The sequence below is a fragment of the Mytilus californianus genome, unplaced genomic scaffold, assembly GCF_021869535.1.
Source record: "Mytilus californianus isolate M0D057914Y unplaced genomic scaffold, xbMytCali1.0.p SCAF_7, whole genome shotgun sequence".
Taxonomy (NCBI): Eukaryota; Metazoa; Mollusca; class Bivalvia; order Mytilida; family Mytilidae; genus Mytilus; species Mytilus californianus.
In genome coordinates, this window is record NW_026262723.1 from 46,062,122 (window position 1) to 46,086,203 (window position 24,082).

The 24,082-nt window shown below is 31.6% G+C and overlaps 1 protein-coding gene across 1 annotated transcript in view; it reads left to right on the top strand.

Moving 5' to 3' along the window:
- The window catches only part of LOC127709119 (DNA-directed RNA polymerase III subunit RPC1-like), a 145,024-nt gene that overhangs the window by 37,698 nt on the left and 83,244 nt on the right, over positions 1-24,082 (top strand). The window contains exons 4-13 of the mRNA XM_052214469.1: positions 5,583-5,739; positions 7,298-7,437; positions 9,519-9,572; positions 14,796-14,917; positions 16,890-16,989; positions 18,267-18,344; positions 18,989-19,126; positions 19,577-19,728; positions 20,115-20,256; positions 20,481-20,621. Of these exons, the coding sequence (XP_052070429.1) occupies positions 5,583-5,739; positions 7,298-7,437; positions 9,519-9,572; positions 14,796-14,917; positions 16,890-16,989; positions 18,267-18,344; positions 18,989-19,126; positions 19,577-19,728; positions 20,115-20,256; positions 20,481-20,621 (1,224 nt within the window). The remainder of the gene's footprint in view (positions 1-5,582; positions 5,740-7,297; positions 7,438-9,518; positions 9,573-14,795; positions 14,918-16,889; positions 16,990-18,266; positions 18,345-18,988; positions 19,127-19,576; positions 19,729-20,114; positions 20,257-20,480; positions 20,622-24,082) is intronic.

Genomic DNA, 24,082 nt, shown 5'->3' on the forward strand with positions numbered 1-24,082 from the left:
ATTTTTGGGCCCCGTTATCAACTTTGTCCACATTGAGGTCAAAAGGGTCCAAAATTTAACTTTGTTTGATTTCATCAAAAATTGAATTATTGGGGTTCTTTGATATGCCGAATCTAACCGTGTATTTAGATTCTTAATTTTTGGTTCCGTTTTCAAATTGGTCTACATTAAGGTCCAAAGGGTCCAAAATTAAACTTAGTTTGATTTTAACAAAAAGTGAATTCTTGGGGTTCTTTGATATGCTGAATCTAAACATGTGTTTAGATTTTTTATGATGGGCCTAGTTTTCAAGTTGGTCCAAGTTGGGGTCCAAAATTAAACTTTGTTTGATTTCAACAAAAATTGAATATATGGCGTTCTTTGATATGCTGAATCTGACAATGTATTTTGATTTTTGGGACCCGTTATCAACTTTGTCCACATTGAGGTCAAAAGGGTCCAAAATTAAACTTTGTTTGATTTCATCAAAAATTTAATTCTTTGGATTCTTTGATATGCTGAATCTAATCATGTATTTAGATTTTGGATATTGGACCATAATAGGTAAATTAAAAAATTTTTAAGTTCTTAGACCACATTCATTCTGTGTAAGAAACCTATGATGTGTCAAATATTTAATCACAATCCAAATTCAGAGCTGTATCAAACTTGAATGTTGTGTCCATACTTGCCCCAACTGTTCAGGGTTCGACCTCTGCGGTCGTATCAAGCTGCGCCCAGCGGAGCATTTTATTGGTTATTATCTTGAATATTATTATAGATAAAGATAAACTGTAAACAGCAATAATGTTCAGCAAAGTAAGATCTACAAATAAGTTGTCATGACCAAAATTGTCAGTCGACCCCTTTAGGAGTTAAAGCCCTTAATAGTCAATTTTTAACAATTTTTTGTAAATTTTTGTAATTTTTGTCGAGCCTGCGACTTTTGTCGCAGAAAGCTTGACATAGGGATAGCGATCCGGCGGCGGCTGTGGCTACGGCGGCGGCGGCGGCGGCGGCGTTAGCTAACTTCTTAAAAGCTTTATATTTTAGAAGATGGAAGACCTGGATGCTTCATACTTTGTATATGGATGCCTCATGTTATGAAGTTTCCGTCAGTCACATGTCCAATGTCCTTGACCTCATTTTCATGGTTCAGTGACTACTTGAAAAAAAAGTTCAGATTTTTTGTAATGTTAAATTCTCTCTTATTATAAGTAATAGGATAACTATATTTGGTATGTGCGTACCTTGCAAGGTCCTCATGCCCGTCAGACAGTTTTCACTTGACCTCGACCTCATTTCATGGATCAGTGAACAAGGTTAAGTTTTCGTGGTCAAGTCCATATCTCAGATACTATAAGCAATAGGTCTAGTATATTCGGTGTATGGAAGGACTGTAAGGTGTACATGTCCAACTGGCAGGTGTCATCTGACCTTGACCTCATTTTCATGGTTCAGTGGTTATAGTTAAGTTTTTGTGTTTTGGTCTGTTTTTATACGACCGCAAAAATTGAAAATTTTTTGGTCGTATATTGGTATGACGTTGGCGTCGTCGTCGTCGTCGTCGTCGTTGTCGTCGTCGTCGTCGTCCGGCGTCGTCTGGCGTCGTCCGAAGACACATTGGTTTTCGCACTCTAACTTTAGTTTAAGTGAATGGATCTCCATGAAATTTTACCATAAGGTTCAATACCATAAAAGGAAGGTTGGGATTGATTTTGGGGGTTATGGTACCAACAGTTAAGGAATTAGGGGCCAAAAAGGGGCCAACAATAAGCATTTTTGTAACTTCCAGACAATAACTTGTGTGTAAGTGTATGGATCTCTCTGACATTGTACCACAAGGTTCCATATCACAAAGGGAAGGCTGTAATTGATTTTGGGGGTAATTGCCTCAAAATGTTAGGAATTAGGGGCCAAAAAAGGGGCAAAAAACAAGCATTTTTCTAGTTTCATGACAATAACTTGTGTGTAAGTGTTTGGATATTTCTGAAATTGTACTACAAGGTTCCATATCACAAAGGGAAAGCTGGAATTGAGTTTGGGGGTAATTGCCCGAAACGTTTAGGAATTGGGGGCCAAAAAGGGGCCAAAAATAAGCATTTTTCTAGTTTCCAGACAATAACTTGTGATCAAGTGTATGGATCTCTCTGAAATTGTACTGCAAGGTACCATACCACAAAGGGAAGGCTGAGATTGAGTTTGGGGGTGATGAATCATAAGGGGGTTCAAAAAATTTTGGGGGGGGATTTTTTTTTTCTTTTTTTCCTTTTTTTTTTCTTTTAAAATTTTCCATTTTCAGTTGGTTATTTCTGATTTATATTTAAAAGCAAATAATAATGATATGGTAGGAGATACACACCAAACAGGATGTGTAAATTATTATATAATAAGTATTGTGCAATAGCAAGAAATTTTCAATTGCACAGTATTGCACAATAGCAAGAAATCTTCAATTGCACAGTATTGCGCAATAGCAAGAAATCTTCAATTGCACAGTATTGCGCAATAGCAAGAAATATCCCATAGCACAATATTGCGCAATAGCAAGAAATTGTCAATTGTACAGTATTGCGCAATAGCAAGAAATGATCAATTGCACAGTATTGTGCAAAAGAAGATACTTCGTATAAATTGCTTATTTCTTGATCAATTTCAATGGGGTTTTATTCTTGAATTCTTGGGGTTCTTTAATATGCTGAATCTAACCGTGTATTAAGTTTTTGGATTTTGGGCCCCGTTTTTAAATTGGTCCACATTGAGGTCCAAAGGGTCCAAAATTGAACTTTGTTTGATTTCATCAAAAATTGAATTATTGGGGTTCTTTGATATGCCGAATCTAACCGTGTATTTAGATTCTTAATTTTTGGTTCTGTTTTCAAATTGGTCTACATAAAGGTCCAAAGGGTCCAAAATTAAACTTAGTTTGATTTCAACAAAAATTGAATATATGGGGTTCTTTGATATGCTGAATCTAACCATGTATTTAGATTTTTGATTATGGGCCCAGTTTTCAAGTTGGTCCAAATCGGGGTCTAAAATTAAACTTTGTTTGATTTCAACAAAAATTGAATATATGGGGTTCTTTGATATGCTGAATCTAACCATGTATTTAGATTTTTGATTATGGGCCCAGTTTTCAAGTTGGTCCAAATCGGGGTCCAAAATTAAACTTTGTTTGATTTCAACAAAAATTGAATATATGGGGTTCTTTGATATGCTGAATCTAACCATGTATTTAGATTTTTGATTGTTGGGCCCCGTTATCAACTTTGTCCACATTGAGATCAAAAGGGTCCAAAATTAAACTTTGTTTGATTTCATCAAAAATTGAATATATGGGGTTCTTTGATATGCTGAATCTAACCATTTATTTAGATTTTTGATTATGGGCCCAGTTTTCAAGTTGGTCCAAATCGGGGTCCAAAATTAAACTTTGTTTGATTTCAACAAAAATTGAATATATGGGGTTCTTTGATATGCTGAATCTAACCATGTATTTAGATTTTTGATTATGGGCCCAGTTTTCAAGTTGGTCCAAATCGGGGTCCAAAATTAAACTTTGTTTGATTTCAACAAAAATTGAATATATGGGGTTCTGTAATATGCTGAATCTAACCGTGTATTAAGTTTTTGGATTTTGGGCCCCGTTTTTAAATTGGTCCACATTGAAGTCCAAAGGGTCCAAAATTTAACTTTGTTTGATTTCATCAAAAATTGAATTATTGGGGTTCTTTGATATGCCGAATCTAACCGTGTATTTAGATTCTTAATTTTTGGTTCCGTTTTCAAATTGGTCTACATAAAGGTCCAAAGGGTCCAAAATTAAACTTAGTTTGATTTTAACAAAAATTGAATTTTTAGGGTTCTTTGATATGCTGAATCTAAACATGTATTTAGATTTTTGATTATGGGCCCAGTTTTCAAGTTGGTCCAAATCGGGGTCCAAAATTAAACTTTGTTTGATTTCAACAAAAATTGAATATATGGGGTTCTTTGATATGCTGAATCTAACCATGTATTTAGATTTTTGATTTTTGGGCCCTGTTATCATTTTTGTCCACATTGAGATCAAAAGGGTCCAAAATTAAACTTTGTTTGATTTCATCAAAAATTGAATTCTTGGGGTTCTTTGATATGCTGAATCTAACCATGTATTTAGATTTTGGATATTGGACCATAATAGGTGAATGTCCAATTTAAAATTTTTAAGTTCTTAGACCACATTCATTCTGTGTCAGAAACCTATGCTGTGTCAAATATTTAATCACAATCCAAATTCAGAGTTGTATCAAGCTTGAATGTTGTGTCCATACTTGCCCCAACTGTTCAGGGTTCGACCTCTGCGGTCGTATCAAGCTGCGCCCTGCGGAGCATTTTATTCTTATACTGTATGCAATAGGTCTACTATATTTGGTGTATGGAATGATTGTAAGGTGTTCATGTCTAGCTGGCAGGTGTCATCTGACCTTGACCTCATTTTCATGGTTCAGTGGTCAAAGTTAAGTTTTTGAGTTTTGGTCTTTTTTTCTAATACTGCATGCAATAGGTCAGCTATATTTGGTGTATGGAATGATTGTAAGGTGTACATGTCTAGCTGGCAGGTGTCATCTTACCTTGACCTCATTTTCATGGTTCAGTGGTCAAAGTTAAGTTTTTGAGTTTTGGTCTTTTTTTCTAATACTATATGCAATAGTTCAACTATATTTGATGTATCGAAATATTTTATGATCTATATGTCAGTCACGCAGGTTTTATTTGACCTTGACCTCATTTTCAAGGTTCATTGCTCAGTGTTAAGTTTTTGTGTTTTCGTCTGTTTTTCTTAAACTATAAGCAATAGGTCAACTATATTTGTTGTATGGAAGAATTGTTAGCTGTACATGCCTGCCTAGCATGGTTCATCTGACCTTGACCTCATTTTCATGGTTCATTGGTCAATGTTTAGTTTACTTGGTTAATGTTAAGTTTATGTGACAGTTGTAATAAAGCTTTATATTTAGGACTATCAACATAATATCAATGATTAGTAAAGAAGGCGAGACATTTCAGCGTGTGCACTCTTGTTTACAAAAATCTTCTTCTCTGAAACTACTGAGACAAATTTAACCATACTTGGCTATAATCATTATTAGGGTATCTAGTTTAAAAAATTTGTCCGATGACCCCGCCTTCCAACCATCATGGCCGACTTGGTTAAAAATAGAACATAGGGGTAAAATGCAGTTTTTGGTTTATATCTCTGAAACTAAAGCATTTAGAGCAAATCTGACAGGTGGCAAAAATGTTCATCAGATTTAGAGTTATCTGCCCTAAAATTTTCAGACGAATCCGACAACCGGTTGTTGGGTTGCTGCCCCTGAGTAAGTAATTTTACAAAAATTTTGCAGTTTTTTGTTATTATCTTGGATATCATTATAATATCTAATATCCAATACTATTAATTATGATTTTAACCTTATTTTACATGATTTCCAAAGCATCAGTAAATACAGGTGAGCGACACAGGCTCTTGAGAGCCTCTAGTTTCAGAACCATATCTGTAAATATACAATTTGTAAATTTCTATTGATTAGCATTACATTGATTTATTATTGTTTCAGACTTGCAGTAGAGTTATACTTCCCCCTGAAGTCAAACAAACCTTTATGGAGAAGTTAAAAAGACCAATGTCTTATCTTCAGAGAAAAGCTATGAGAAAGAAAATTTATGAAAGGAGTAGAAAAGTGTCAATATGTCCATATTGTGCTGCATACAATGGTAAAACTTTTTTTTTCTCAAAGTATTGCCTGAAAGGGGCATTATTTACAAATTAGACAAAATATAATTTTTTTTTTTTTGGGTTTCAAACATCAGTAAAAGCAGAATATAGAAACATTTATTTGCTATTAACAGTCAGTTTCATCTAGTTTCGTCAAAATATTTTATAAAAACCTCACTGAATTATTATTGGCTTGCAAGTCAATATGTCAACCTCATTTGAACCATATTTGTATGAACTTTATTTGACCCTAAGAAGAGATGGGTTGCACATGTGGTCAGCATGTTCATTCATTAAAAAGAAAAGAATGTCAACATTGAAAAATGAAACAAGGTGCAACCTGAAATTACCATTTCATTGACTGATCTGGCCAAAAAAAAATCATTCATTTTCAGGTAAATTGATGATTTACATATATTTTTTATCTATAACATGAAATCAAACTGGCCTAGTCATTAGATAATTGTACGTACTGTCTATTTATAATGGGTTGTATGACCATCAGCAGACTTCAGAGATCATCTTGATGGATAATAAGATGGTGTCAAGTTTAACATGTCTAAAATATGCAGGAAATGCTGATGTATTATAACTAGTCCATGCAGTGTTAATTATTTCTTTTGGACTTTTTTATTTGGATATACATTTTAGTATGTTATAAATCAAATATGAGAATTTAGGTCAAATCAATGAACATGAATATTATGCCCCTTTAAAAAATATTATAAACATATTTTGAAGAACAAAAACAGTTGTTTAAATCTATAAATCTTTAAAAATAAGTATTTAGTGAAAAATTGATCAATTAACGATTAAAAAATTATTTATTTCTTCAAATTAGTTTCAGAATTTCTATTAAATAATTTCAGATTAATATATAGCTTTATGCAATTTCAGTATAAGAATCTATGTTTTTGTCAAGTTTTTTTTATAATTCTTTATTTTGTATTTCTTCATCTCATACAATAATTATATGCATTTTTTCTATCAAAGAAGAATACAATACATGTTTATTTGTTTTGACCTGCCAGTGTCAGCGCTTATATTATCCCCCTCCCCATACAAAAAAAAAAAAAAACTAAAAAAAAAAAAACAAAAAAAATCATTAACTTATATTCATATATGATTTATATATGATTAAAATGATATTTAAAGATTATTATTATTATTGATGCAACAATAGTTATTCTATTCGTACATGTACTCGTAAAGAAAATTATATATATAATGACATACATTTGTATTTTGTTGTTATTTTTTCTTCCCGACAATATCTGGAAATGTTTTTGTCAAGTTATTGATGGTTAGATTGTCCATAATTTTTGTTAAAAATAAATGTATACCATTGAACTGAATTTGGTTTTACAACCAGTTATCTTGTTTGTATTTTATGTAATATATTAAATATATGTTTAACCAGGAGAATCATTTTTGTTCTCTTCCTGTAATCTGTAAAGAAACAAAACAGACACAATGAAGTCAAATTGAGATGGCAAGTCTCTGAAACATTATACATTGTTATATCTATTTTATCAACATTTCTATTCTGTTTTCCAGGAATGGTAAAAAAATGTGGATTGTTAAAGATTGTCCATGATAAGAATAAATCTAAAACTGAATCACCTGTTCTCATAGAGCCCTATCTTAATGCTTTAGATCACAACAAAGAAATTGAGGCACTGATTCCGAAAAATTTGGTAAGTTTATATAATAAACACCGTAATTATTTTAATATATCTATATATGCAATAAGTATTTGTCACTTACAATGGTTTGCTATATATTTCATATAAAATATGTTTTTATGCCCCACCTAGGGGCATTATGTTTTTCGGTCTGTGGGTCCGTTCATTCATCTGTCCCTCTTCAAGTTAAAGTTTTTGGTCAAGGTAGTTTTTGATGAAGTTGAAGTCCAACCAACTTGAAACTTAGTACACATGTTCCCTATGATATGATCTTTCTAATTTTATGGCCAAATTAAAGTTTTGACCCCAATTTCACGGTCCACTGAACATAGAAAATGATAGTGCGAGTGGGCCATAAGTGTACTATGGAAAAATTCTTGTTTTTTTTTTTTAAATAGTGAAAGGTAATTTCATGTTGGATTTAATGAACTTGGTACCAATAGAAGCAGAACTGTCACAGGAATATTTGGTTACATTTTTGTTAGATGTTATTATTTTCTGATGATAAAAACACAAGTTTTATTTTTTGTCCGGAAATTTGCTACATATTACAACCAAATTAAATTGTAAAAATTATTTTACATATTCACATCAGGAGAAAACAAAACCCATACCGCATAATAAGCTGTAAAATGCCCCTAAATGACAAATGTAAAAAAATTTAAAGTTGAAAATTAACGTCTGATTTATGTACAAAACAATAAAAGAAAAACAAATATGATATACAGCAACAAACATCAACCACAGAATTGGGACAGACACATACAGAATGTGGCGGGGTTAAACATGTTTGCAGGCACCAAACCTTCCCTTAACCTTGGACAGTGGTGTAACAGTATAACATGATAACAAACTATGGAAATCAGTTGAAAAGGGCTTAACTATTCAGGGATATACAAAGCAAAAAACTCTTAACAAAAACACAAGAGTGCAGATTTGAAAGTACCCACAGTTACTGAAAACTAGTTCAAAGCCAATAACAAGTAATAGAAAAATCTTGTATCTAAGACAAAACGTTAACTGAGAATGTTTGCCTATAACATGTATGAAATGTATAACATGGTAATTTTTCTTTAACACTCTATATAAAAATAAGGAGATGTAGTATGATTGCCGATGAGACAATTATCCACCAAAGTTTAAATGAAGTGGATGTAAGCAATTATAGGCAACCGGACGCCCTTCAACAATGAGAAAAATCCATACCGTATAGTCTGCTATAAAAAGCCCTGACATGAAATATATGAAACAATTCAGTTGAGAAAACTAACTGCCTAATTTATAACAAAACAATTTATGAAAACAAATATGACAGACATGAACCATTTGGCAAATCTGTGAAAAACAATAGTTTTAGGTATGCTTTAGATGTGTTGTTTTTTTACTTCAATTACCTGAAACTGATCGCTTTTAGTTATGATTAATAGATGTGAATGATACATTAATGAGACAGCAACCCAACAAGACAAAAATCCAAAAGACATCTAAAGTCTTCAACAATAGACCGGTACAATAGGTCAATCTCTAATTGCTCTAAGTCTTGGAAAGAAGTGAAAACATTTAATAGAGACTAAAAATTATCCACTATCAACACTCGATTAAAAACAGTCAGATATGACAAAAAAGAACCTCTTAAGAGGTACCTGACTTTGGACAGGTATATGAACATATGGCATCAAACTAGTTTTATTTCACCATTAAGTATATCTTTCCTTGATGGTTACAAGAAGAATTGTAAGGACTTTTTCTCTATCAGTTTATATGGTAAAATGTTTTTTTTGGATATGATTTCTTAAAAAAAAAACATTGTTGTAATCCTAATAGATAAATTTTAGGGGGGTATATAGGAGGTATAGGATTCACCCTATCTCTCTGTCTATCTGTCAAAGTGCTTTGTAGGTGCAACTTCTAAGAACTGGTTAGACATGCTACACAGTCAAGACTTAGGTCTACAAAAATAGTAAGATAACTTTTTAATGCCAATGAAACAACAGTTCTATACATAAAAACTAAGCAATAAATTACTGGTAACTATATGGCCTTCAGAGATATATTTGTGTTGAATTGTCTTGCCTGTTTTTCTTTATTTTCAGGAAGTTTTAAATCCTCTTGATGTTTTACATTTGCTTCAAAGAATCCCTGATGAGGTTGGTTAACTTGATTTAATGTTAGTAGCTTAGCTATCAAATATTTAGGATTTGACGTATAAACATACTTTGCGGTAAAAAATTCAAGCATTAAACAAATTTGTTCCACATACTGTGATAAAGTAATTTGTCATACCACTAATTCAAAAAATTTTCAATTTTCACATACATGTATGTCTAAATATTTAATCTAAGTTTTATTTCATGTGAATCATTTATATCATTAATTGTTCATATACATTGTATCACCTTTCTATATGCCCATATTCAACCAATGTTTAAAATCTTTTAGTGACAGATGATGTTCTGGAAGTCACCTACTACTAAAATTGGAACTTTAATTTATTGACAAAATTTTAAAAGTACATGTATTCTATGAAGCTCTTCTACCATAGAATTGTAAGGCAACTACACCAACAAGTAGATTTGGCTCAAAACGATCCAAATATATTTCTATTTCAGCAAAACTCTCATTTATGCAAATTCATTGGTTAGTTATAGTAAACAACATCATCAAAAGCACTTTGTTTTGTTAGAGGAGGGATTCTTTTACATATGTTCTTGATGTTGCTAATTGGTTGAATTGGGTATGTGACATCTTAAGAAGTCACTGATCATTCAAATATCTGATCAAAGTAGAGATTTGATATGTATAGTATGCAAGTTTTACATATGTATTCACATAATTTCATAAATGTTAAATAATTATTATTTTTTATACGACCGCAAACAAATTTTTGTGGTCGTCCGGCGTCGTCCAGCATCCGAAGACACATTGGTTTTCGCACTCTAACTTTAGTTTAAGTGAATGGATCTCTATGAAATTTTACCACAAAGTTCAATACCACAAAACGAAGGTTGGGATTGATTTTGGGGGTTATGGTACCAACAGTAAAGGAATTAGGGGCCAAAAATAAGCATTTTTGTAACTTCCAGACATAACTTGTGTGTTAGTGTATGGATCTCTCTGACATTGTACCACAAGGTTCCATATCACAAAAGGAATGCTGGGATTGATTTTGGGGGTAATTGCCTCAAAATTTTAGGAATTAGGGGCCAAAAAAGGGGCAAAAAACAAGCATTTTTCTAGTTTCATGATAATAACTTGTGTGTAAGTGTATGGATCTTTCTGAAATTGTACTACAAGGTTCCATATCACAAAGGGAAAGCTGGAATTGAGTTTGGGGGTAATTACCGAAACATTTAGGGATTGGGGGCCAAAAAGGGGCCAAAAATAAGCATTTTTCTAGTTTCCAGACAATAACTTGTGTTCAAGTGTATGGATCTCTCTGAAATTGTACTGCAAGGTACCATACCACAAAGGGAAGGCTGGGTTTGATGATTGGGGTAATTGCCTCAATATTTTAGGAATTTGGGGCCAAAAAGGGGCCAAAAAACACATTTTTCTAGTTTCCAGACAATAACTTGTGTTCAAGTGTATGGATCTCTCTGAAATTGTACTGCAAGGTACCATACCACAAAGGGAAGGCTGGGATTGAGGTTGGGGGTGTTGAATCATAAGGGGGTTCAAAAAATTTGGGGGGGGGGGGGGATTTTTTTTTTTTCCTTATTTTTCTTTTTTGCCTTTTTTTTATACGCCCGTTTACGGGACGTATTATGGTATACCGTTGTCCGTCTGTCCGTCTGTCCGTCTGTCCGTCCGTCCGTCTGTCCGTCTGTCCGTCCGTCGTCAACATGTCGGACATTAACTCAAAAACGCTTTAATCAATTTGCATAAAACTTTGGTGAATTGTTTATATCTATTGACGTGAGCTCCCTTTCGTTTTTTATAAATTTTAGATTTTACGTTTCCGAGTAATGGGGTTTTATTCATTAAAAAAAGGGGGATTTTCCAGCTTTCGGACAATAACTCAAGAATGCTTTCACCAACTTGCAAGAAATTTTGGTTAATTGTTTATATCTGTTGACATGAGCTCCCTTTTGATTTTTATAAATTTTAGATTTTACGTTTCCAAGTTACGGGGTTTTATTCATAAAAAAGGGGGGATTTTCCAGTTTTCGGACAATAACTCAAAAATGCTTTCAGCAGTTCTCATGAAACTTTGATGAATTGTTGATATCTATTGATGTAAGCTCCATTTAGAATTTTATAAATTTTAGATTTTACAGTTCCGAGTTATGGGGTTTTTATTCATTAAAAAAGGAGGGATTTTCCAGTTTTCAGACAATAACTCAAAAATGCTTTCAGCAATTCTTATGAAACTTTGGTGAATTGATTATATCTATTGATGTAAGCTCCCTTTAGAATTTTATAAATTTTATTTGTTTATAGTCTGACAACAGATTTACTAAGTATTGCGCAACAGCATAGTGTATTGCACAACAGCAAGAAATCTCTTAATTGAATATAAATTCAATTTATATAACCAATTTCAAGTTCTTTGACTACATTTATTCAGAAACCTATAATATGTCTAATATTTAATTACAATCCAAATTCAGACCTGTATCAAGCTTGAATATTGTGTCCATTTTTGCCCCAACTGTTCAGGGTTCGACCTCTGCGGGCGTATCCAGCTGCGCTCAGCAAAGCAGTTTATTTTCTTTTAAAATTTTCCATTTTAAGTTGGTTATTTCTGATTTATATTTAAAAGCAAATAATAATGATATGGTAGGAGATACACACCAAACAGGATGTGTAAATTATTATATAATAAGTATTGTGCAATAGCAAGAAATTTTCAATTGCACAGTATTGCACAATAGCAAGAAATCTTCAATTGCACAGTATTGCGCAATAGCAAGAAATCTTCAATTGCACAGTATTGCGCAATAGCAAGAAATATACAATAGCAAAATATTGCGCAATAGCAAGAAATTGTCAATTGTACAGTATTGCGCAATAGCAAGAAATATTTAATTGCACAGTATTGTGCAAAAGAAGATACTTCGTATAAATTGCTTATTTCTTGACCAATTTCAATGGGGTTTTATTCTTGAATTCTCGGGGTTCTTTAATATGCTGAATCTAACCGTGTATTTAGTTTTTGGTTTTTAGGCCCCGTTTTTAAATTGGTCCACATTGAGGTCCAAAGGGTCCAAAATTAAACTTTGTTTGATATCATCAAAAAATGAATTATTGGGGTTCCTTGATATGCCGAATCTAACCGTGTATTTAGATTCTTAATTTTTGGTTCCGTTTTCAAATTGGTCTACATTAAGGTCCAAAGGGTCCAAAATTAAACTTAGTTTGATTTTAACAAAAATTGAATTCTTAGGGTTCTTTGATATGCTGAATCTAAACATGTACCGGTATTTAGATTTTTGATTATGGGCCCAGTTTTCAAGTTGGTCCAAATCGGGGTCCAAAATTAAACTTTGTTTGATTTGAACAAAAATTGAATATATGGGGTTCTTTGATATGCTGAATCTAACCATGTATTTAGATTTTTGATTTTTGGGCCCCGTTATCAACTTTGTCCACATTGAGGTCAAAAGGGTCCAAAATTAAACTTTGTTTGATTTCATCAAAAATTGAATTCTTGGGGTTCTTTGATATGCTGAATCTAACCATGTATTTAGATTTTGGATATGGGACCATAATAGGTGAATGTCCAATTTAAAATTTTTAAGTTCTTAGACCACATTCATTCTGTGTCAGAAACCTATGCTGTGTCAAATATTTAATCACAATCCAAATGCAAAGCTCTATCAAGCTTGAATGTTGTGTCCATACTTGCCCCAACTGTTCAGGGTTCGACCTCTGCGGTCGTATCAAGCTGTGCCCTGCGGAGCATTTTATTAGTTTCTGAAAAAGCATTACAGTTAAGGGCAAACGATACAGAAAAGATCCCTCTTTGATTTTTCTTTAAGATTTTGACACAAAGTCAATTTTGATTTTGCATGAAGAGGACATGAGCTACATTTAACTTCCACACATTATGCTCATTACAGAACTCAACAGATTTACAGAATATCTTTTCCAAATGTGGATATTTCCTTCCAATTTTGATATGCACTATCGAAAGATGCAAGGAAAAATATACCACCATGACTTACTTTTCGAAATATTTCAGATTGAAATTTGCATGTTTCATGTAAAAACACAAAATTTCATTTTCAATACTTTTTTTGCAAAGGGTTCCTGACATGTAATATACTGTCCTTTAAGGCAGTTCCTAAAATTGAGGTTTAATGCATTAACATTTTTGTACAATCATTCAGTTATCGGTAACAAAAAGTCTGTTAACAATTTTTTTTTTGTATAAGTTGATCCTTTATTACAGTTTAAAAGTATAAAGTGATTTCTCTAATTCTTCGTCAATTTATCCCTTTCTGCACCCATTGTATAAAAAAATTTAATAAACGTGTGGTTCTTTTGATCTCAGTTCTTCATTGGTTAAAATCCGATTATGACGTCGAATTTACTTGCTTTCCTCTGAATTTCCTATTGTGACGGCATGAAAAAAGACGACCATGCCTGATGACGTCACATAGAAAGAACACATCTTTTTACAGAACATTCGAAAAGACGGAATAAGTTTGCCTGCATATTGTTTGAAAATCATTAGAGAAACAGATTCCACCACCAAATCTCGTGTAATACGATATTTATCCACTCTCGACAGTTAAATTTTAAATATTTAACGGTCTCGAGTGGATAAATATCATATCACACTCGATGCAGTGGTAGAATCTATATATAACTAATTCTTAGCTGAAATATCCTTTTCCTGATTTTTATTTAATCAACATGTGTGATTATTTTTATTTAATCAACATGTGGTTCGTTTGATCTCAGTTCTTCATTGGTCAAAATTCAATTATGAAATCCAATTTTCTTGCTTTCCTCTGATGTCACGAAAAAAGGCGACCATGCTTGATGTCGTTTTATAGAAAGAACACATCTTTTTACAGATCATTGGAAAAGAAAAATTAATTTTGTCTGCATATGGTTTTAAAATCATTAGAGAAGAAACTGATTCCACCACCAAATTTCTTGCAATACGATATTTCTCAACTCGCGACAGTTAAATTTTAAATATTTAAACTGCTTGACGAGCCTTGCGTTTTAAATATGAAAATTGAACTGTCTCGTGTCATATCACACTTAATGCAGTGGTAGGATATCTCTCTCTCTCTCTCTCTCTCTCTCTCTATATATATATATATATATATTATCTAATTATTTATATATAACTATTTTTGACACTAGTTTTAATTTAACTGTTGCTATTCAAATTAGTTCATTGTTTATCTTAGGAAGTTCCACTGATTTTGATGAATAATGAAGTTGGAAAACCATCAGATTTAATACAGACCAGAATTTTAGTCCCACCAATTTGTATACGTCCCTCTGTAGTGTCAGATTTAAAATCTGGAACGTAAGTATTGGTTTTAGAAATCCATAGGATTTAACACCTAGACTAGAATATATGTTTAACCAGGCTATTATTGACCACCTATTTTGTTATTTTATATCCCAATGCCTTTGTTAACCATAATTGGTTTGTAGTAATACAGAACAGGAGTTTAATGTAATGTAACTTTGTACTTCCTTAAGTCATTAACAAGAGTTCAGAATTTTTTAATGTAGTTTTGGTCATTTTTCAAAGCTTGTCAATTTGGAGGTCAGGAAAGACAGTTCCAGTACTGATTCTGCATTGTACACATCATTTTTTGTGAGGCAATATCTTGCTATTTTTAAGGTGTCAAAAATTAGTGCTTTTCTGAGAAGACAAGTTTCTTCTTGATGAAAAAATATCAAAGCAGATTCATACATTAATAATCAAATTTGTATCTATTTCATTCTCAAATACAGTTTTTGGTCAATAGACCTTCACTGAAAAATATTGTATTTTTTTCTGTTTTTTTTAATCATTAGAAGTTAACAGATATAAATTATGTATACTGTAATTATATATTTTGTCCAATAATTAACTTTTGTATGTATTTATTTGTATATGTCCCACTGTGCTTCTTTCAAAGATGAATTTTATGCATATTATTATTTATATACATGATATAGGTAAATAAACACAACATGGCAAACAAATGGTTAAGTTATGTATCCAAAGTAAATAAATTCAAACAATAATTCTTGAAAAAGAAATGATTTACAATATTTTTACTTGAAAATTGGCAAATCTAGAAGGAAATTTTTAAAAGGATCTTGACTGATTGAAAGGCAGATGTTGAAAACAGGTTTAACTGGCAGGTAAAAAGCCTGGAAAAGATTACATGTCTAATGAACCCTCCTGCAATACGAAATTTAGTAAAAAGCACATGTGTATATCAGGATACTCCAAAAATGTGAGTCTTGATGTCAGACAGGTTTTCAAATGTTAATTTGCTCATTCTATTCATGTCACGGTGTTGATTTAATAGCAAGATAACAAAATGAACAATCTTTGTAATTCTGGTCATAATTTTTTTATTGTCTATGAAAACATAAATTTTTGTGCAAAGATTTTAAAACCCTTTTGTCTAAACACATATATTTGATGTCACCATATATTTGCAAGCTGCAGTTTCAAAATGTTTAAAGAATTTTAAGTTTGTGCATTTTTAAAATTTAGTTATTATATTTCAGTGTTTGTGTTACAATTTTTGTTTTAAATATCCAAATATCATCCCTTTGAAGGGGGATGGGGGATGGGCAGACATTTTTTTTTTTAAAGTGTGAATATAAGTATTGATAGGAGTCCTGTTTGTATAAATAAAAAAATAAGAAGATGTGGTATGATTGACAATAAGACAACTCTCCACAAGAGACCAATGACACAGAAATTAACAACTGTAGGTCACCATACGGCCTTCTACAATGAGCAAAGCCCATACCTCATAGTCAGCTATAAAAGGCCCAGAAATGACAATAAGTATGAATAATAAGTGTATAAACTACTGTTTTGTAAAAATAAATATAACAAGGCAAAATTTTCAGCTCTAATATTTTCACTATATTTTCTTTATGTGATATATATATGAATACGAACATGAAAGCTTTATTTAGATTTGGTATAGTTATAAACTTGAAAACATAAGCTCTATAGAGCTTTTTACCGAATACATACAAACATACAACAACAAAAAAAACAATTATGCAAGCAAACTAAAAATCAAGAAGCACACATAATAGTAAGACAGCACAAGCATGGCAAAGTAAATTGTACATGCTAGCATAACTTTAAAAGAGCAAAGTAATGTAAAACAAGCACAGTGAAATGAAATAAAATCTTATCTACAAGCAGAACAGCGACATTTTAAGCCATTCCAGGACTTTATAAGACTCTTGAAATGAGAAAAAAAAATATGATTTTTTTCTAAAAAAATTATTTAACTCATACTTTTATTTAGAAATGAAGATGACATCACAATGAAACTGACAGAGATTTTATTCCTAAATGATGTGATACAGAAACATAAAGCAACTGGTGCTAAAATGTCCATGATAATGGTAATATATATTAAGGAATACAGTATAAGTAGTCCTTACTTATAGATACCATGAGTGTTTGTATTGCCTTAGTCTTATGGCAAGTTATTGAAAAGTTACAGAAAATAGTTTTCATGGGTGAACTGATGCAAAATGAAAGGCTATCATTATGCAATGGCATACACATATACAATGAAAGGCTATCATTATGCAATGGCATACATATATACAATGAAAGGCTATCATTATGCAATGGCATACACATATACAATGAAAGGCTATCATTATGCAATGTCATACACATATACAATGAAAGGCTATCATTATGCAATGGCATACACATATACAATGAAAAGCTATCATTATGCAATGGCATACACATATACAATGAAAGGCTATCATTATGCAATGGCATACACATATACAACGAAAGGCTATCATTATGCAATGGCATACACATATACAATGAAAGGCTATCATTATGCAATGGCATACACATATACAATGAAAGGCTATCATTATGCAATGGCATACACATATACAATGAAAGGCTATCATTATGCAATGGCATACACATATACAATGAAAGGCTATCATTATGCAATGGCATACACATATACAATGAAAAACCATCAAATGGCCTCAAGGATCACTGAAAAAGACATTACTTGTTGAAATGCCCATCTGGTGCAGTTAAATTGGTATCAATAATGTTATTATATTACTGTGGATTCATTTATTTGCGTGGGTACCAATTTTTCGTGGATTGAGGAAAACTTGCATTTTCGTGGATACATGATTTCGTGGTTTTGCCAAAGTCTGCATACAATCTTATAGAAAATTTGTAATTCGTTGAACATTTAAATTCGTGGTTTACCTGTACCCACGAAATCCACGAAAATTGGTACCCAACGAAAAATAATGAATCCACAGTACACAAGAACATAAAAACAAATGAATTTTGAACTGTTTTTCAAAGAAGAGATTTGATAGAGTTTAAAGCATAACAAGGAAATTTTATATTTTAATGGTTCCAGTGGTCTTATTTGCACATTTACTTAAAAGAATTTTTTATTAACAGTTTTTCAAAGAAAGATTTGTCATTTCAAAACTTGTCCATGTATTATATATTATTGGATTTTGAGAATGTTTTTACATTGATTTGCTTTGAACTACCAACACCATGAAAACAAATTCACTGAAAAACAAATTGAAAAAAAACAAGTCAATTTACTGTAGCACTTGTACCTATTTCAGTGAGAATTTGAATCATTATACAGCTTTCTATCAATTTTCAGGAAGACTGGGATTTCTTACAGTTACAGGTAGCTCTCCTATATAACAGTGAAACCTCTGGAATTCCATTACATATGATGGTAAATATAAGTCTGACAGATCATAATATAAGTTTTTCTTTTGTCATTGTTTTTTACATTTCATACCCTTATTTAGAGTTTTGATGTTTCTTTGGTTAAATTTGTAAAATACAGACACCTTTCTGACAAAGCCTTTATTTTTATGCTTTTTAAAATTTTTGAAAAGAAATAAATGCATTTGACATTGTGTTGAAATAATTTACATTTCCTGTGTATATTATTGTAACTGTTGTACAATGGACACAAATGCAACTTTAATTATTACTTTTTCAAGAAATGTTGCATACAAAATATGCTTTCAAAATTTAAAATTTAATTTTTTTGTGACACCTATCTTGTCATAATTTTCGCAATAATAAACACATTGAAAAATTTCTGAATTTACAATATATAGAAATTATGATGCATTAAATCTTGATATTTTCTAGATACTTGATATGACATAAAACAAGCATATTAAACCTTTCTTTTACTTGCCATACGTGTTCAAGTTTTTATAAAACTAATAACTATATTGTATGATATGTTACAAACAGTTGTTTCTGTTATTATGTAACTCAAGTTAACTGGAAATCTCAAATACTTCTGATACCATGGAGAAAATTCAAATAAGTTTTAATTAATTTCTGTTTTATTAATTTTAGCCAAAAAAATCAACAAGAGGATTTGTTCAAAGGTTAAAGGGTAAACAGGGTCGTTTCCGAGGTAACCTGTCAGGAAAACGTGTAGATTACTCTGGAAGAACTGTAATCTCTCCAGACCCAAACATGAGAATTGATCAGGTATCAGTAATATGTTATAATTCTGAGATATTTAAACTTTCAAAGGTAGAATAGAAAGGTTTTTAAACTCCTTTACTTGCGGCCACAAATATACAGAGACATTTTCCATTACTGAAATGTTCATATATATTATTAAATTTCTTACTTTGTTTATTTTCATTAAAAGATTTCCCCTCTTGGGAATCCTTTCCAATCTTTATTGAAAAGATTGCCCGTTTTCCCACAGAATGTCCGTAAATTTTCTTTGGGTACACTTGTGACCTCCCCAATAAAAAAAATCTGGCAGCCATGTTATAGCTATGGTTGTTGAAAGTGGTGTTAAACTAACAAACTTACATTAAAAAATGTTGAGATGTGGTTTAGTATTTTCAAAATTTGACTCTTTGCTTAAAGATGTATTTCTTTAGTAGATAGTATAAACCCTATGACATCAGAAGTTTTCATTTTAAGGTGGCAGTTCCAGAACATGTTGCTAGGATACTGACATATCCAGAAAGAGTTACTAAATCTAACATACAGTTTCTGAGAGAACTTGTTCTAAATGGCTGTGATCACCATCCTGGTGCTAACTTTGTACAGCAGAAAGAAACACACTTGAAAAAGTAAGACTGAATAAAGTATATTTAAAATTGAATTATGATGTTGAAAAGAAATGAATAAGAAATCTGTAATTTGCAAAAATCATAATAAAGGCAGTGACTGGGTTTTTTATGCAAGGCAAGTATACAGATGTAAGATATCAAGTTAGTTTTGCGTATCCCTGTAAATAGGTTTGTTCAAATTGATTAAGGTCCATTTCTCTAAACTCAATAATCTTTTATCAGCATTTAAATATTCCACTATAAGATGTGTACTGTAGTGCTTCACAATTCAACAGCCTTTGAGTTTAAAAAACTTTTAAACATCAAGTACTATCATATTATCATCACTTTTTCTTTTTCTTTGGTGTTTGTTTTCATATATCACACTTAAAAATTTTTCATTTTAGATTTTTAAGATATGGCAACAGAGAGCGAATAGCTAAAGATTTAAAATATGGTGACATCGTTGAAAGACATCTTATTGATGGAGATGTTGTACTGTTTAACAGGCAGCCATCTTTACATAAACTTAGTATCCAGGCATTCTATGTAAGATATATTTAAGGCCTACAGAAATACTTGTATTGGTTTTGTAACGTTGAATAAAAAGAATTGTTGATTAATATTATCATAACAGAAATGCAATGAAACAAACTTCTCTCTTGTTTTGAATTTGATGGTTCTGGTTCAAACAGTTGTTGAAACAGAATCAGAATATAAAAACTTAGATAAGAGCTGTTTACTTGAATGTAACTGGCCAACATTTATTGCAGGCAAAAGTGATGCCACATAGAACTTTCAGATTTAATGAGTGTTGCTGTAATCCATTCAATGCAGATTTTGATGGAGATGAGATGAATCTTCACCTTCCACAAACAGAAGAAGCCAAGGCAGAGGCACTTATACTAATGGGGGTTAGTATGTATCCCATATATAGGTTTTGAACATTTTTGAATTCATGAACTTAAGGTGTCTTTCTACAAATAAATTTCTGTAAAAGCTGAAATTTTCATTTGGGTTTTAATATCTATAGATATTATCAAAGAAATTAGAAACCCAAAAAGTTCTAACCCCAGGAAATAAATGTTTCTACAGTTACTTTTTTTGGGGGGTGTAAATGGGCAGTTGTACATTTTGTTATAATAAAAAATTCCTATGTATAAGCAAGATTGGAAAGGCTTTTCAACAATTTATTTTAACCTGATAATTGAAAAAGCATTAAAATGTATTCATTCTAGGCCTTATTGTAATCTTTAAGATAACACATCTTTTTGAAATAATAACAAGTTTCTTGTTGTCAGATGGGAAAGCCATCTGGAAGGTCCTTTTGTCATAATGTGAAACTTTTTCATTTCTTGTTCCTTTTTGCTCTGTAGGATATCCAAGTGTCTAGAATTTCCACATTTTTATTCAGTGAAAAGGACTTACAGGTGTTCAAAGAAGTTCTGAAGACATCCTTGTCAGAGTTTCTATTCCAAGTCTTATACAAACTGTCATGAATTGATAAAATGAAGTGCAATAAGTTGGATCCAGCTGATTTGCATTATGCTGATTATACAGAGTATAGTGTTTACAGTATAAGCTATTATTATGGATGGATTTTACCTTATCAATCATTGCCTTTTTGGCTGTAGTATTAAAATATAAGGAAAAAAGGATTCACTATATACAGTAACATTTGTGTTTGCTTAGACTTTGAAAATAGTTATAATTTAATTTCAATCAGTTGTTTACAACCTACAAACAATCACCTATCATTTCTTAAATAGAACAGCCTTAAATTTTAAGTCTCCTATTTAAGCTAAACTTGTGTATTTTTTAAATAGCTTTACCACTTGGCCAGCATGGCCGAGGAGGTCTCTTAGTGTAGCATTGCTCTCATTTTTTTATATGTCCGTTTACGGGACGTTTTATGGTATACCGTTGTCTGTCCATCCGTCCGTCCGTCTGTCCGTCCGTCGTCAACATGTCGGACAATAACTTAAAAACGCTTTAACCAATCTGCATGAAACTTTGATGAATTGTTTATATCTATTGACATGAGCTCCCTTTCGTTTTTTATAAATTTTAGATTTAAAGTTTCCGAGTTATGGGGTTTTATTCATTAAAAAAGGGGAATTTTCCAGTTTTCGGATAATTACTCAAAAACACTTTCACCAGTTTGCAAGAAACTTTGGTGAATTGTTTATATCTATTGACATGAGCTCCCTATCGATTTTTATTAATTTTAGATTTTATGTTTCTGAGTTATGGGGTTTTATTCATTCAAAAAAGGGGATTTTCCAGTTTTCGGACAACAACTCAAAAATGCTTTCAGCAGTTTTCATGAAAGTTTGGTGAATTGTTTATATCTATTGACATAAGCTCCCTTTCGATTTTTATAAATTTTAGATTTTACGTTTCCGAGTTATGGGATTTTATTCATAAAAAGGTGGAGATTTTCCAGTTTTCGGACAATATCTTTAAAGTGCTTTGAGCAGTTTTCATGAAACTTTGTTGACTGGTTTATATCTATTAAGCTAACCTCCCTTTAGTTTTTCATAAATTTCTGAAATGACATTGAGAAGTTAATGAACTTTATTCTTTAAAAAAGCGACAGGTGTATCATGCGCTCATGGCTCAGCTGTTCATTTGTATAGGTTAACCTAAAAAAAAATATATGTGTTTGTTGACAGTACATAGTAGGTAAAGTGTCTATTTGAGATATGTTTTATAGATGTTATATTTATGTCAAATTTCTTCATGACAGCTGTTCATTATCATGCTACTGATGTTGGTAGAAAGAGACTTTGGTTGGCTTGCTTGCTTTTTTATACACCCGTCAAAATTTTGACGGGACGTATTATGGTATACAAATGTCGTCTGTCCGTCTATCCGTCTGTCCGGCGTAAACATGTCGCACCTTAACTTGAGAACGACTTATCCAAATTTCATGAAACTTAACATAGTTGTTTCTTATGATGGTCAAACGATCTGTATACTTTTTGGTGAAAATAAGATTAAAACTTTTTGAGTTACGGGACTTAGTAACTAAAACAGGTGTGTGTTTTTTTTCACATGTCACGCCATATCTCAAAAACAATTTATAATTATTGCTTAAAACTTTACATACTTCTTAGTTATATTAATCTTAAGATCTGTATACTTTTTGGTGATGATTCAAAATTTTATTTTAGAGATATTGAGTATTTTGTTAAAAAAGGGGGAGGGGTTTTTCACATGTCGCGCCGTATCTCAAAAACAGTTTGTTATTATTGCTTAAAACTTTACACACTTCTTAGTTATATTAATCTTAAGATCTGTATACTTTTTGGTGATGATTCAAAATTTTATTTTTGAGTTATTGAGTATTATGTAAAAAAAAGGGGGCAGGGTTTTTCACATGTCGCGCCGTATCTCAAAAACGATTTATGATTATTGCTTAAAATTTACACACTTCTTAGTTATATTAATCTAAAGATCTGTATACTTTTTGGTTTTGATTCAAAATTTTATTTTTGAGATATTGATTTTTTTTTTTTTTAAAAGTGGGATTTTCACATGTCGCGCCGTATCTCAAAAACGATTTATGATTATTGCTTAAAATTTTAGTCACTTCTTAGTTATATTAATCTAAAGATCTGTATACTTTTTGGTTTTGATTCAAAATTTTATTTTAGAGATATTGAGTTTTTTGTAAAAAAAAAAGGGGGTTTTGACATGTCAGGCCGTATGTCAGAAACTATTTATGATTATTGCATAAAAATTCACACACAAGACGAAGGGCGTATCATGCACTCATGGCGCAGCTGTTTATTTGTATAAATGTTAGCTCAAGCATTGTAATTAAGATTGACATCTGCAAACAATATAAATAGGCGGAGTTAAACCTGTATATATTATATTTTGATTCCTAACCTCCAGGATAACATCCAATTAAATTTAAGCATAATGTATATAGGTTTAACTCCACCTATTAATATTGTCCGTACGTCCCAAAATTCCTTTCCGTTTTCTAACTTAAGTTTGCCTCAACCAAATGTTATGAAACTTATACACAATGCTTATTACCACAAAACACAGATCAAGTTTGAATTTTGGTGGCGTCACTTTAACCGTTCTAGAGTTATGCCCCTTTACAAATGGAAAAATTGCTAATTTTTTATTTCTTCATGCTTGAAGATATTGATTTGATATTTGGTATATTGATTTATCATAACAAGTTACAGATCAAGTTCGAATTTTGTTCCCGTCTGATAATTTTGTGCAGAGTTATAGTCCTTGGACTTAAAAAATTCCCTCAAATACTCAGTTTTCCGCACTTTTTTTAGTCATTCTTGAAGATATTGATTTACTAATTGATACATTGTTTTATCATGACAAGTTACAGACCAAG